This window comes from Dipodomys merriami, unplaced genomic scaffold (genome assembly GCF_024711535.1).
Source record: "Dipodomys merriami isolate MVZ:Mamm:240054 unplaced genomic scaffold, mDipMer1.0.p SCAF_11, whole genome shotgun sequence".
In the NCBI taxonomy this organism is placed as follows: domain Eukaryota; kingdom Metazoa; phylum Chordata; class Mammalia; order Rodentia; family Heteromyidae; genus Dipodomys; species Dipodomys merriami.
Genome location: NW_027202382.1, coordinates 46043086 through 46057023, shown reverse-complemented (window position 1 = coordinate 46057023; position 13938 = coordinate 46043086). Strand labels below are relative to the sequence as shown.

Below are 13938 nucleotides of genomic sequence, written 5' to 3'. Positions count from 1 at the left end.
TCTGGTCAACCCTGAACAGGGCAGCTGCAGCCTGGCTCCACCAGCCTGGGTCTGCCAGCACTCTGCTGTGTGATCTGGGGACATTTTCTTCACCTCTCTGAACTTTCTAAATTCTCTCCTTTTTTTTTTTTTTTTTTTTTTGGGTCTGGTCGTGGGGCTTGAACTCTGGGCCTGGGCGCTGTCCCTCAGCTCTTCAGCTCAAGGCTAGAGCTCTACCACTTGAGCCACAGCGCCACTTCCGGCTTTTTTTTTTGCTTATGTGGTGCTGATGAATCGAACCCAGGGCCTCTGGCATGCAAGGCAAGCGCTCTACCACTGAGCCACCTTCCCAGCCCGGCCCTCTACTATTTTAAATAAGGCCTTCCAACTGAGTGATCACCAGTGTAATGTGTGTTCAAATGTTCACTGTTTTAAATACAAACAGATCAGGTTAGCCTTTCCCTGTCTTAGATAGATAGTAACCTGCCCGTTTCCTCCACAGGTTCTATCTATCTATCTATCTATCTATCTATCTATCTATCTATCTATCTATCTAATCTATCTATCTAATGCTGGGGTTTGCTAGGAAGGTGTTCCACCAATTGGACTACACCCCCAGCCTATGCATTTGTTTTGTTGGTCATGGGGCTTCAACTCTAGGCCTGGGCACTGTCCCTCAGCTCTTCAGCTCAAGGAGAACACTCTACCACTTGAGCCACAGCACCACTTTTGGTTTTCTGGTGGTTAATTGGAGATAAGAGTTTCACAGACTTTCCTGCCTGGGCCAGCACTGAACTGTGATCCTCAGATCTCAGCCTTTTGAGTAGCTAGGATTACAGGCATGAGCCATTGGCACCTGATACGTTGATTATTATTTTTATTTTGGGGGGGTCCGGTTGTGGGGCCTGAACTCTGGGCCTGGGCCCTATCACTCAGCTCTTCAGCTCAAGGCTAGCGCTCTACCACTTGAGCCACAGTGCCACTTCCGGCTTTTTTCTTTTTGCTTATGTGGTGCTGAGGAATCAAACCCAGGGCCTCTGGCATGCAAGGCAAGTGCTCTACCACTGAGCCACCTTCCCAGCCCACATTGATTATTTTTGATATAAGGTCTTAAGTGCTTGCCCCAAATTGGCCTAAATCAGGATCCTCATACTTGTATACTTCCTGAAAGCTAGGATGACAGGCATGTACTACTGTGCATAGGTTGTTTTAAAATTGAGATTGGGTCTCCCTTACACCAGGCTAGTGATCCTCTGCCACGCTGACCCCAGTAGAGTCTGCTTAGCATGGGAAACCATCTATCAGACCATGATAGGGGCTTCGAGACCTATCTCTGAGTTTTGGGACTTCACCGAAGTCTACCTCAGAGAATGGGGCTTTACAGAAACCTATCTCCAAGTTTTGGGACTTCACCGAAGTCTACCTCGGAGAATAGGGCTTTTAAGAGGCCTACTCCTGGGAAAAGGCTGGAAAAACCCCTGGGAAAAGATGTGTTTCTGTCTTTCTTCTCCTCATAAGAGTGCCTATCAATCTTTTACTGTTTCTGCTGTTCATTGTACTTACTCATTGTCAACGTTCCCTTATTCAAAGCTCTTTCTTAAGAGTGTTGACGACTCCAATATCTGATGAGTGTCTTAAAAATATGACTAACTCACCAGAGTTAAGTGCTACCCTGAAACCCCTCTTATGGAGGCTAGTAGACAAGCCATAAGCAAATATAAAAGTATTGGGGGTTTCACAAAGTCACTCCAGCAGAAGGAATTGTAAGAAATTTACAAGAAGCTGTAGGCGCGGCTAGAACAGAAGGAATGTATGGCAATTGCTGAGATAACTACTTAGGAGAAAGAACTTCCTGGTACTCTCATTTACTAAGAGACTTGCTAGATCTAGGCCTCCGTAACCTTATAATTAAGGCCTCTATAGAAATAAGGTAATGGTGAGATGGTGACAAACGTCGAAACCCATTATATTTCTTAGAGATAAGCCGGAAACAAGTGCCTTTCAGGCGACCAGCTGGCGACCACCTAAGAATGAAGCCCTGCAGCAAAATTGTGTAAACTTTTGCCCTTTCAGGTGACCAGCTGGTGACCATCCAAGAACGAAGCCTTGCAGCAAGATTGTGTAACCTTTTGCCCCTTTCTTATGAAGACTTCTGTTATAAAAGTTTGTTATCCTCTGCATTAAATCGCACTCAGCACTCAGCACTCAGCACTCAGCATCCACTCCTAATGTGTGTGAGTTGTCTGTTTGCCATCTCCCCACCTATTCTAGGTTCCTCCCCTAGGTATCCTCCGTCGTCCCGACAGAACCTGGTCTGCGGCAATCCTCCCCATCTTTACCTCCCTAGTAGCTAGGATTACAGGTGTGAACTACCATATTCCAATTTGCACAGGTTGTTAAAGCCAATAAAAGAAAGGTTTCTTTATAACCAACTTGGGAAAATTACACAGTTTTTTTTTTTGGTTGGTTTTTTTTTTTTTGGGTCCAGTCGTGGGGCCTGAACTCTGGGCCTGGGCGCTGTCCCTCAGCTCTTCAGCTCAAGGCTAGCGCTCTACCACTTGAGCCACAGCGCCACTTCCGGCTTTTTTCTTTTTGCTTATGTGGCACTGAGGAATCGAACCTAGGGCCTCAGGCATGCAAGGCAAGCGCTCTACCACTGAGCCACCTTCCCAGCCCCGAATTGCACAGTTTTTGAGAATCACAAAATGCTCGATTCCTGGTGTGACGCCCTATTTATAGAGGAGGAACCAGAAGTCTGGGCAAGTGATATTAAAACTTCAGACACAATAATCAGTTGGTTGAAAGTTCTTATTTCAAACAGGAGACCAAGCTGGAGGCGTGGCTCAGGTGGTAGAGTTCCAACAGAATGAGCAAGTAGGCAAAGCAAGCGTGAGGCCCTGAGTTAAAAATCTAGTACTGACAAAAAAATTATCCAATTACGAGAGTAGAAAGAAGTTCAGAGAGGCGAAGAGCATTTTCAAGGTCACACAGCACATGAGTCAGGTCTTTCTGCTGGAGAGGGGGACAGCTCAGGCCAGCCCTGGCCCAGGCTCCTCCCTCAACACTGCACTGTATTTGGACAGTGTATCCAGCACAGACAAACCCTGTGATCTGTTTTTGAGGTGTGGACAGGGCTATCAGCAGGGGCAAGGAGGCAGACTCTGCAGGGAGGAGGAGTGGCAGGAAGGTGGTATGAACAGGGATAGATAATCCAGTCCAGGAGGATGTTCCAGTGTGTCTCCAATAACCACTGAGGGCGCTAGAGGCTGGGGCACACAAGTGCAGTTCTGGCCGGGCGCCAGAGGCTCACGCCTGTAATCCTAGCTACTCAGGAGACTGAGATTTGAGGATCGAGGGTCAAAGCCAGCCCAGGCAGGAAAGTCCATGAGACTCTTATCTCCATTAACCACTAGAAAACCAGAAGTGGCGTTGTGGTTCAAGTGGTAGAGTGCTCGCCTTGAGCTGAAGAGCACAGGGACAGCGCCCAAGCCCAGAGTTCAAGCCCCACGACCGACCAAAAAAAAAAGTGCACTTCTGGATAGAGATTGACTAGCAAACAAGCCACAGGTGATGGGAGGCTTCCAGAAAGAAGGTGCTGAGTTGAGCTTTGAAGAGCGAAGAGCTAGAGGCTTTTGCCAGGTAAGAACAGGCAGAGGGGAAAGCACACACAATTTGGGGTAGCTTACACACAGAAAATAGCATGGCAGCTCCTCAAAACATTATACAGAAGCCGGGCACCGGTGGCTCACGCCTGTCATTCTAGCTACTCAGGAGGCTGAGATCTGAGGATTGTGGTTCAAAGCCAGCCCGGGCAGGAAAGTCCGTGAGACTTCTTTTCTTTTTTTTTTTTTTTTTTTCTGGATGTGGGGCCTGAACTTGGGCCTGGATGCTGTCCCTCAGCTCTTCAGCTCAAGGCTAGCTTTCTACCACTTGAGCCACAGCACCATTTCCAGCTTTTTCTGCTTATGTGGTGCTGAGGAATCGAACCCAGGGCCTCATGCATGCAAGGCAAGCACTCTGCCACTGAGCCACCTTCCCAGCCCTCCGTGAGACTCTTATCTCCAATAAACCACTAGAAAACCAGTGGCCCTGTGGCTCAAGCGGTAGAGCACTTGTTTTGAGCTGAAGAGCGCAGGGACAGTGCCCAAGCCCAGAGTTCAAGCCCCACGACTGACCAAAAAAAAAAAAAAAATTATACAGAGAAAGGTAGGGCATAGCAGTACAAGCATGTAGTCCCAGTTAATCAGGAGGCAAGGGTAGGAGGATCATAGTCTCAGCCTGGCACAGGGAAAAGTTAGTGAAACAAAAAGCAAAAGGTATGGAGATATGCCTCAACTGGTAGAGTGCCTGCCTAGCAAGTACAAGGCCACAAGTTCAAATCCTACTACTCCATGAAAGTTAGAATGTGTTTGACTTTAACTACGCATCACTATCCCAAATACTGTGAAACTTGGGAAATTATGTAACCACTTAATCACAATAAAAAAATTGGAAAAAAAATAAATCCTACTACTGTGAAAAAATGCAAGTAGAATGACTAATGATCTTGCATGCATACTCAAAAGAGCTAGTGAGGATAGGGACCTGCTGAGAACATGCAACAAACTCCCTGGTCTGTGTGGTCATGGCACCAAAGAACAGATGTTTTGCCAGGCGCTGGTGGCTCATGCCTGTAATCCTAGCTACTCAGGAGGCTGAGATCTGAGAATCATGGTTCAAAGCCAGCCTAGGCAGGAAAGTCTGTGAGACTCTTATCTCCAATGAACCACCAGAAAACCAGAAGTGGCACCGTGGCTCAAGTGGTAGAGCCCTGGCCTTGAGCTGAAGAGCTGAGGGACAGCGCCCAGGCCGAGTTCAAGCCCCACGACCAGTAAAACAAAACAAACAGATGTTTCCCAGGTAACTCTGGAGCTTCCTGGTGGGCCAACTGGGTTTGCTTTTTTCTTTTTAACTGGAGCTGGCCTGGAACCAGGAGCCTCCCCTCCCAAGGTGGCTGGTATATGCCACCAAGCCCAGCTATAGTGGCTGAAAAAAAACGGGAGTCTCAAAAACTTTTTCCCCTGCTGGCTGGCCTTGAACCTCCCTCCTCCTGATCTCTAACCCTCCCAAGTAGCTGGGATCACAGGTGTGAGCCAGGGTACCGAGCGATGTCTATGAGTGGTTCTTACAGGAGCATTTCCATTTGCAAACTTCATTAAGATGAACACGTAGTGGTCTACGCACTTGATGATGCCTAAGTCAAATCTTGGTAATATTTCTTCAAATGTCATAGATCTTTTTTTTTGTTTTGTTTTGTTTTTTGGTTGGTTGTGGGGCTTGAACTCTGGGCCTGAGCGCTGTCCCTCAGCTCTTCTGCTCAAGACTATAGCGCTCTACCACTTGAGCTACAGCGCCACTTCAAGCTTATGTGGTGCTGAGGAATCGAACCCAGGGCTTCATGCATGCAAGGCAAGCACTCTACCACTGAGGCACCTTCCCAGCCAAAATGCCATAGATCTTGAGTCTGCAGGGTGGACTGCAGGGTGGGAACTGACATTTATGAAGGGGTCCCAGAACCCCAGCTCTGCACTGAGCAGCAGGTCACAGAATGCCCTGGGTATCAGAAACCGAGGTGTGGCCCTCGGTGATCACGGCCAGAGGCCAGGTTTGAACCTGGGTCCTGTAATCCATCTCCCCACTTTCCACTCCATCTTCTTGAGTCCTTCCCTTCCATTTTCTGCCTGATGGAGACGAGGAATGGGGACCCTCAGCTGCGTCACAGACCCAGGGGAGGGCACAGGGGCCTCACCGTGACTGGATCCCGAACGTCATGTCTGCAGGGATGGACGGTGGCTCCTTCTTCATGCGCCGGTCATCCTGCTCACTGATGCGGATGTCATTGAGCCTCCGGTAGAGAATGTTCTCGTGGGCCGTCACCAGGCCGGCTTTCACCGCCCCTCGGTTCATGGCGATGTAGTTCCGGGTCAGCTCCTGGGGGCAGGTGGGCTGCTGCTTAAGCACGTTCCAGTGCCCGATGGCTGGGGACAGGAAGACAACTGGGGTGAAGAGCCTGAGGCGGCAGAGAAGAATCAGGGCTCCCTCATCCCACAGTGCCGGTGAGGGCCCTGCATGCCCTGGAAACCATGAGACCTGAAAAAGAGGGATTCCCACAGGCCCCGGAGTGTCTGCCATGGAGCGGGCTTGTCTGGCCTTGACCCCAGTGGGGCCATCAGAGGCTTGCACTGTGTGTGTGTGTGTGTGTGTGTGTGTGTGTGTGCACACATGTGTGTGTACGTCCTGGGGCTTGAACTTGGAGCCTGGGAGATGTCCCTCCGCTTTTGTGCTCCAGGCTGTTGCTCTACTACTTGAGCCGTAACTCCATTTCTGTTTTTTTGGTGGTTCATTGGATAAAAAGACTTTCCTAGCTGGGCACCAGTGGCTCACGCCTGGAATCCTAGCTACTCAGGAGGCTGAGATCTGAGGATCACAGTTCAAAGACAGCCTGGGCATAAAAGTCCATGAGACTCTTTTTTTTGGGGGGGGGTTGGTCGTGGGGCTTGAATTCTGGGCCTGGGCGCTGTCCCTGTGCTCTTCAGCTCAAGGCTAGCACTCTACCACTTGAGCCACAGCGCCACTCCCAGTTTCTTCTGTGTATGTGGTGCTGAGGAATCGAACCCAGGTCCTCATGCATGCAAGGTAAGCACTCTACCACTGAGCCACCTTCCCAGCCCTCGGTGAGAGTCTTATCTCCAATTACGCACCAGAAAATCAGAAGTGATGCTGTGGCTCAAGTGGTAGAGTGCTTGCCTTGAGCTGCTGAGGAACAGTGCCCAGGCCCAGAGCTCAAGTCCCAAGACCACTACCACCACCAACAAAAAAGACTTTCCTGCCCCAAGCTGTCTTAGAATGGTGATCCTACTATCTCAGCCCCCTGAGTAGTTGGGATTACAAACGTGAGCCATGGTGCTCAGCTTTGGTTCTATTCTCGAAGCTCCATCAGCATAAAGCATGGGCAGATCCCCAATCCCTTCCTGAGGCTGCCCTAGTTGATCCTCCAGCCCCCCCATTCCTAGTCCCTGTGTGGTCCTCCCCATTTATCCATCCATGGCCTGTGGCCCTGCCACTGCCACAGCCACAGCCACAGCCTGGCGTCATCTCCACCGGCCGGGAGCTGAGCGCTCAGGGCGGGGAGGGGCCTGCCGACCCGGCTCGGCGCCCTGTGCCTCACCTTCGGGGACCCCTCCGTCCACGCCCCGGGTGTAGAGGCCGTAGTTGAATTCAACACCGGGCAGGCTGCAGTTTCTCTCCCTTGGCTTGCCCAGCTCTGCCTGTTGGGGGAAGGAGAAGGAGAGGTAAGAGCATGTTCCCCGCACCCCAAGGAGCCGCTGCAGGCGGGGATACTGAGGCATGCTCGGCAGGGGATGGCGGGGCCTGGGCTCTGTGACCCATCTGCCAGCTGGAGAGCGGTCCTGGACCACTGCCAAGCTGGGTACCTGTGTCTGGTGGCACCTGGGCAGTAAGGGCAAGTTCAAGGAGGCGCTGGAGGCGGGGGGAGGGGAGGTAGCTCTTCCATCCCCACCAAAGATGGCCCCTTCCCCTCTGACTCCTCGCCTTGGTTGGCGCCTCTGTCCCCACCCCGGCCCCTGGACAGCGGGTTCTAGGGGGCGGAATGCTTTGGCTCTTTGATTCCCAGAAGGGGTCTGTAAGGAAGGAAGCTGACCTGCTATTAACCTCGCCAAGCCTCCCGTTTTCTAGCTAAATAAATCCAGGCCTTATCCAGGGTTCCTGAGGGACGGGCTGGATGTGGCAGGCAGGTGCACCTGTGCTGGGACTGGGCTTGAACTCGGGGTCCAGGCGCTCTACCACTTGAGTCACACCACCACTTCCAGCTTTTTGGTGTTTAATTGGTGGTAAGAGTCTTTGGAACCATGGCTCTCAGATCTCAGCCTCCTGAGTGGCTGGGATTACAGGCGTGAGCCACCAGCCTGGCTCTAGTGGAGCTCTTTACTGCCCTGCCCTCCCAGACTGCTTCTCTCCAGAGCCGTGCCCCCATGAGACGTGGGGGGGGGGGTCCCGCCCTGCCCAGGGTCCAGAGCCCCTCTGCATACAAGCGCTCATGTTCATTTGGGGCTTAGAATGAACTTCATTTCCAAGGATGTCCAGGTTGGACCACCTTGTTTAGACCCTAAGTTCCTACACCATCTGGCTGTGCCTTTTTGTATTATACAGAGCAAGTATGGAACAATGCCCTGCACAGAAGCCTCTTCCTCCAGGAAGCCTTCTGGGATTGGCGTTGGCCTAGAGCACTCCTCATTGTGTGCTGAGCCCAGGAGATGTCATCGGCCTCCTGCGTGTAGACTGCACATCTCACAGGCTGAGGAGAGCAGCTTTGTCCCCCGGACCCCCCTCATGACTAATTACCTGCAGGGGGCTTCCAGGATTTTCACCTATGAGTTTCGGAGGACACAGCATGCCTCCATGACCTTGTCCTCCTCAGTCTCCCCCCACACCCCCAGCAGCTCCTTATTTCTCTCCATCTCAAATCCCAGACTCCACCTCTGTCTAGATCCAGGGGTCCTGAGTGTCCACCTCTGCGGGGTAATCTGCCGCAAGTCCTCCCGTGAGGCTCACTCTGGGCTGCAGACAAAGCCCTGGCCCCTCATTTGTTTAGGAAACCAGGGGCCTCCCCAAGGACAGTGGCAAGGTAATTAAAACGGGGCCTCCCCAGGAGAGGCGCAGCGCCCGGGGGCAGGGGCAGAGGCAGGTGGGCAGACTTCAAGCTGGCAGGAGACAGCCACCCTCCAGCAGGGAGCGGGCAGTGGGGAACGGCGGACAGGTGCCTTGGACTTGGTGCTTCTGGAATCTAGCTGCAGAAGACATTGGCCAACAGGAGTTGCTTGTGCTTTCACACCACATGCATTTGTGTGTCACCTGTGCTGAGCGCTGTGCTTGGAGTTCTAAGGAGAACAGGACAGGCTCAGACCTCTGGGCTCGGGACATTCATGGTCACACACCCACAAAGGACACATGATGACAGTTGAGTATCCCAAGGACTGTGATGTAGGAAAGCTCAAAGGGCTCAAGCTCAAAAAAATCTGAGGCCATAGCTGGGCACTGGTAGCTCACGCCTGTAATCCTAGCTACTCAGGAGGCTGAGATCTGAGGATTGTGGTTCAAAGCCAGCCTGGACAAGAAACTCTGGGAGACGCCTATCTCCAATAAACCACTAGATAACTGGTAGAGCACTCACCTTGAGCTGAAGAACACAGGGACAGCACCCAAGCCCAGAGTTCAAGCCCCACAACCAACAAAAAATAAACAAAACAAAAAAATAACTGAGGCCACAAAGTAAGAGAAGATATTTGCAATGCATATATCTGATGAAAGTTCTGTGCCCTTCATATATAAAGAGCAGCCATAAATCAACAGGGAAAGTACTCTGACAGAAAAAAAAAAAAAAACAAAACAAAACAGCAGAAGACTTAAATAGGTATTGTATTACAAGGATGTCCCAGGAGCCAAGATCTGTATGGCAAGGTGGGCAAAGTCAGATCTCAATGCTATTGGCAGGATTTGGAGCAGCCAAGAGTCTCATGATCTTGGTGGAGTAGTATAAGCACAGTGGAAAGCAGTTTGGTGGTGTTTGTTACACGTCTGCCTGCCTATCATTCAACCATACTTCCTGGACACCCAAGAGTAATAGACAGCTCCTCAGGACCCACACAGATCAGCTTTACTGAGAACTCTTGAAACACCATCTGTATTGGGCACCAGTGGCTCATGCTTGTAATCCTAGCTACTCAGGAAGCTGAGATCTAAGGATCGTGGTTCAAAGCCAGCCTGAGCAGGAAAGTTCATGAGACTCTAATCTCCAATTGACACCAAAAAGTCAGAAGTAGAGCTGTGCTCATGTGGAGCATTAGACTTGAGCATGAAAGCTTGGGGAACAGAACCCAGGCCCAGCTCAAGCCCCATGACCAATACCACAAAACCAGAACCATCATCATTAAAACATCAGCTTTTCAATTGGGTGCCTGTGACTCATACCTGTCATTTAGCTACAAAAACAAATAAATAGAAATCAGCTTTTCCTTTCCCACAAAACTATGTTGTTTCCCCTCCTCCTCCTCCTCTTCCTCCTTTTTCTCCTCCTCCTCCTCCTTCTCCTCCTCCTCCTCCTTTTCCCCAGCCATCATGGGGCTTAAACTCAGGGCCTGGTCGCTGTCCCTGAGCTCTTTTGCTCAAGACTAGTGCTCTACCACTTTGAGCCATGACTCCACTTTGGATTTTTCTGGTGGATTGGAGATAAGAGTCCCACAGACTTTCCTGCCCAGGCTGGCTTTGAACCGTGATCCTCAGATCTCAGCCTCCTGAGTAGCTAGGATTACAGGTGTGAGCCGCCAGTGCCAGTCACATTCTTCTGGCTGAATTCTTCAAGCACCTCCCATGCAATCCTGAAGGTTATTAACCAGGCCCGCTGTGGCTTTGCATGGCAGGGAACTGCAGACAATCATCAGTCACCCAGACTGGGCTCTCTCGCCGGAGTCTCTTGTCCAGGAGGTCTAAAATGAGGTGTGGCTGCCACACATCCCTTAGCCGCCTTCAAACTGTGCCTTTCCCCCGAGTTTCCTCTGTCACCAAGTGGCTTGGCTGCAGTACAGCTCTGGGTGACAGCTGTCCGCATCAGCAGACAGCTTCATTAAACCTCATTAAGATGTCATCCGTCTCTGTCTTATTTTCCAGCTCTCAGCTCTAATTAAAACCATCTCTCTCCCTGTCCCTGGGGGGCCTGGGTTTCTCCTGGCTCCTTCTGCAACAGTGGCTCCCTCCTTTCCCTGTAGGAAAGACTGGAGCCCCAGAAACCAGCACTGGGGCTCAGCAGGCAAGCAGGCAGGCAAGCAGGCAGGCAGGCAGGCAGGCAGGCAGGCTGGGACTTTGGAGCAGCCAGCAGGGGAGTAAGTGATGGAGGTCCCAGGAACAAAGGTCCCGCCTATATTCATGAGCCAACTTCTTCAAAGCAAGTGACTCGGCCTTGTAAACCCCAAGGCGATCATTTCTCATCCCACACCACTTTCCCTAAGTGGGAACTAATGCCCCCTTCATGCCAAGTAAGCGCAATAGGTGGTCTCTGTTGGCGTTACTGTCCCAAACTAGACCTTGCTCTAGTTATTTCCCAAATGCCAGGTTTTCAACTAAGGAGCTGGAGACCTGCATTGTAGATCTGAGCTGTCTGTTCCGTCAAGATCGAGCCCTCAAATGCACATCACTCCTGGCTTCCAGGCAGCCACGCTTAGCCCAGCTCCTGGACCTCCAGCTGAGTGTTGGGGGACAAGTTGAGAAGCTTCCGCTCGCGGTCCCGCATGCTACTATGACACAGCGATGTGATTTCCCACAGAAATCGCCCGGTAGTTATTAAATAAATATCTGTGTACAGCTCGCCTGTGCATACAGATGCACACACATGCATTTGTGCTCACGCGCGTTAGGTAGTTCATTATTGTAAAACAACTTAAGATCCTCCAGTGAAAGGCACAATATAAATGCAAATGATGGTCATTATTAGCAGAGAGGATATTTATTTATTTCCATAATGAGAGCCTCAGATAAACATTCATGTAAAATAAGGTGCATTACGGATCAAAGGACTCTAGGGTATCCCACTTCTTTGAACCATTGTCTGAGTGGCAGTTAAACACGGCATAATATACTAAAACACACACACGCACACACACACACATACACACACACACACACACACACACACACACACACACACACACACACTAAGACCATATCTAAATATGATCAAAGACATAGCAAATAATGTCAAGTGAAAAGAAACAGACACGGCAGGAGTTGACATTTTACACACACAGTGCTGTCATCCATATTTGAAAAATGCACTGACAGGCAGGGACAGTGGTTCAAACCTACACTAACGCCTAGTTGAGAGGCTGAGATCGGAAGGACTGAAGTTCAAGGCCATGCTGAGCAAAATGTTTGTGAGCTACCATCTCAACCACTAAAAGCTGAATGTGATGGCACATGCCTGACATGTCATACAGGAGGATCACAGTCTAGGTTGGCCCGAAAAAAACCAAAATCCTATTAACAAACTAAGAAAAGCAAAAAGGACTGGGAGCATGAATCAAATGGTAGAGCAAGGCTCCGAGTTCAAACCCTAATACTACTGGAAAAAAACAAAAAAAGAGAGAAAGAGAAGGAGGGAACAGCTGATACTAAGGAAGGAAATGTATGTATCACCCAATTTGTTAGAAGTAGTTTTATTGTTAAAGTTCATAGTGTTCCTAAGCTTTAGATGAAGATGATGATTGTGAAGGTTAAGAGGTTTCTGTGACTTTAGCTAAGTAGGCCCCAGTCTTGTGAAACTTATGTAGTCACATAATCTCAATAAAGAAATATTTTGGGGGAAAAAAAAGCTTTGAGAAAATACTAAAAGGAAACAGAACAATGTAGCTGTGCCCCGTGAGGGCACATGATTAGCGGGAGAGGGGGCATCAATACTTCATTTTTATCATTAAAAAAAATCCCAAACCAAGCCAGGTGCTGGTGGCTCACACCTGTAATCCTAGCCATTCAGGAGGCTGAGAGCTGAGGATCGCAGCTTGAAGCCAGCACAGGCAGGAAAGTCTGTGAGATGATCTACAATTGACCACCAAAGAGCTGGAGTTGTGGCTAAGGGACAGTGCCCGGGCTCTGAGTTCAAGCCTCAGTACTGACTCCTCACCCCCATCCCCCAAACAAAACAAAAATGGCAGTCCTGTAGGGAGCCCTGGTGAGTGGGGCTCCCCGGGTGGGTCTGGTTCTGGGCCAGGCCTGTGCTCCTGTCAGCTGATGTATGTCCTAGCTGAGAGGTGGTCCCTCCCCTCCCCCTCGCCAGCTTGAAATCAGCTCCTTCATTTGCATTTACATGATCTCGCTGTGTAGCTTATGAGATCCAGAGATTTATTTGCTACTTAGCTTGATGGCGGCAGCGGGCGGGCAGAGCCCGGCTGCTCTGCTCAGAGCCTGCGGCCTCAGGGGACCCCTAACTCAGCCTCAGGTTTAGGTGGATTGGGCAGGGAGGGGAGGAGGGGGAAAACAGTATGGTTTGAGGGGGGAAAAAAGGCAAAATGTGAGCGATTGGAAGGAACTAATAACCATGATTTGGACGTACTGTTTTTTAAGCAATATAAACGGGCCTGGAGTCACCTGAGATTGTGAAGTGACTGCCGTCACTCATTGTCTTGGGGATGAACTCACAGAAACTTTTCCTCCTGGGCTGAGCAAGAGACTCCTGGAAGAGAGGCAGGTATCAGAGCCAAGGGTGGGGGTGAGCAGCAGCACGTGGCCCACCAGCCACCCCCATGTGGTCTTGACCTGGTCGTTTGTATGATCGATCGGGTCACTATGCCCCTCACTTTTAAAATGAGAACCACATACCTAGTTTCTATAGCCTCGGCCCTGTGGGGACACAGAGGATGCAGCGATAGGGAGAAACTGACCTAGGTGACCAGACTGTTCCGGAAAGACACAAGAGGGACGAAGATCACCACTGAGACTCTGCAGTCACGTATCCCTGGCTTTTTTTCAGGGCGATCGTCAATGTGGGGGGTCGATCCCTCCCTCTCCCCCCGGGCAGGCAGCTCCCAATAGCTCCCAGCTCGGCATGCTCAAAGCAGAAAACTCATTTTCCTAGCAGTATGTGCCTGGCATGACGAGGCTGGAGACGGTGGCTGCCAGCCTCTTCCCCACATCCGATCCAAGCGGAAATCATTTGGCACCTTCCTGGGGCACAACGGTTGAGTGATGGAGAATGGAAGCTGAGGCCAAACAGCCCGCGCTGGAGTTCTGGCTTCTCCACTCTGTGACCTTGAGCAAGGTCACCTCCAGCCTCTTGCTCCTCACATACCAACCAAGTATGGCTGAGATGCCACTCGGCTCAGGGAGTGCCAGGGCAAAGTCATGGGAAAGGATAAG

At 50.6% G+C, this 13938-nt stretch overlaps 1 protein-coding gene across 1 annotated transcript in view; it reads right to left on the bottom strand.

Annotated features, from left to right (window-relative positions):
• Positions 1–13938, bottom strand: part of Cfap77 (cilia and flagella associated protein 77) — a 120792-nt gene that overhangs the window by 48998 nt on the left and 57856 nt on the right. Inside the window, exons 2-3 of the mRNA XM_070006636.1 lie at positions 7187–7286; positions 5768–5996 (exon numbers count right to left, since the gene is read on the bottom strand). Coding sequence (XP_069862737.1) covers positions 5768–5996; positions 7187–7286 — 329 coding nt within the window. The remainder of the gene's footprint in view (positions 1–5767; positions 5997–7186; positions 7287–13938) is intronic.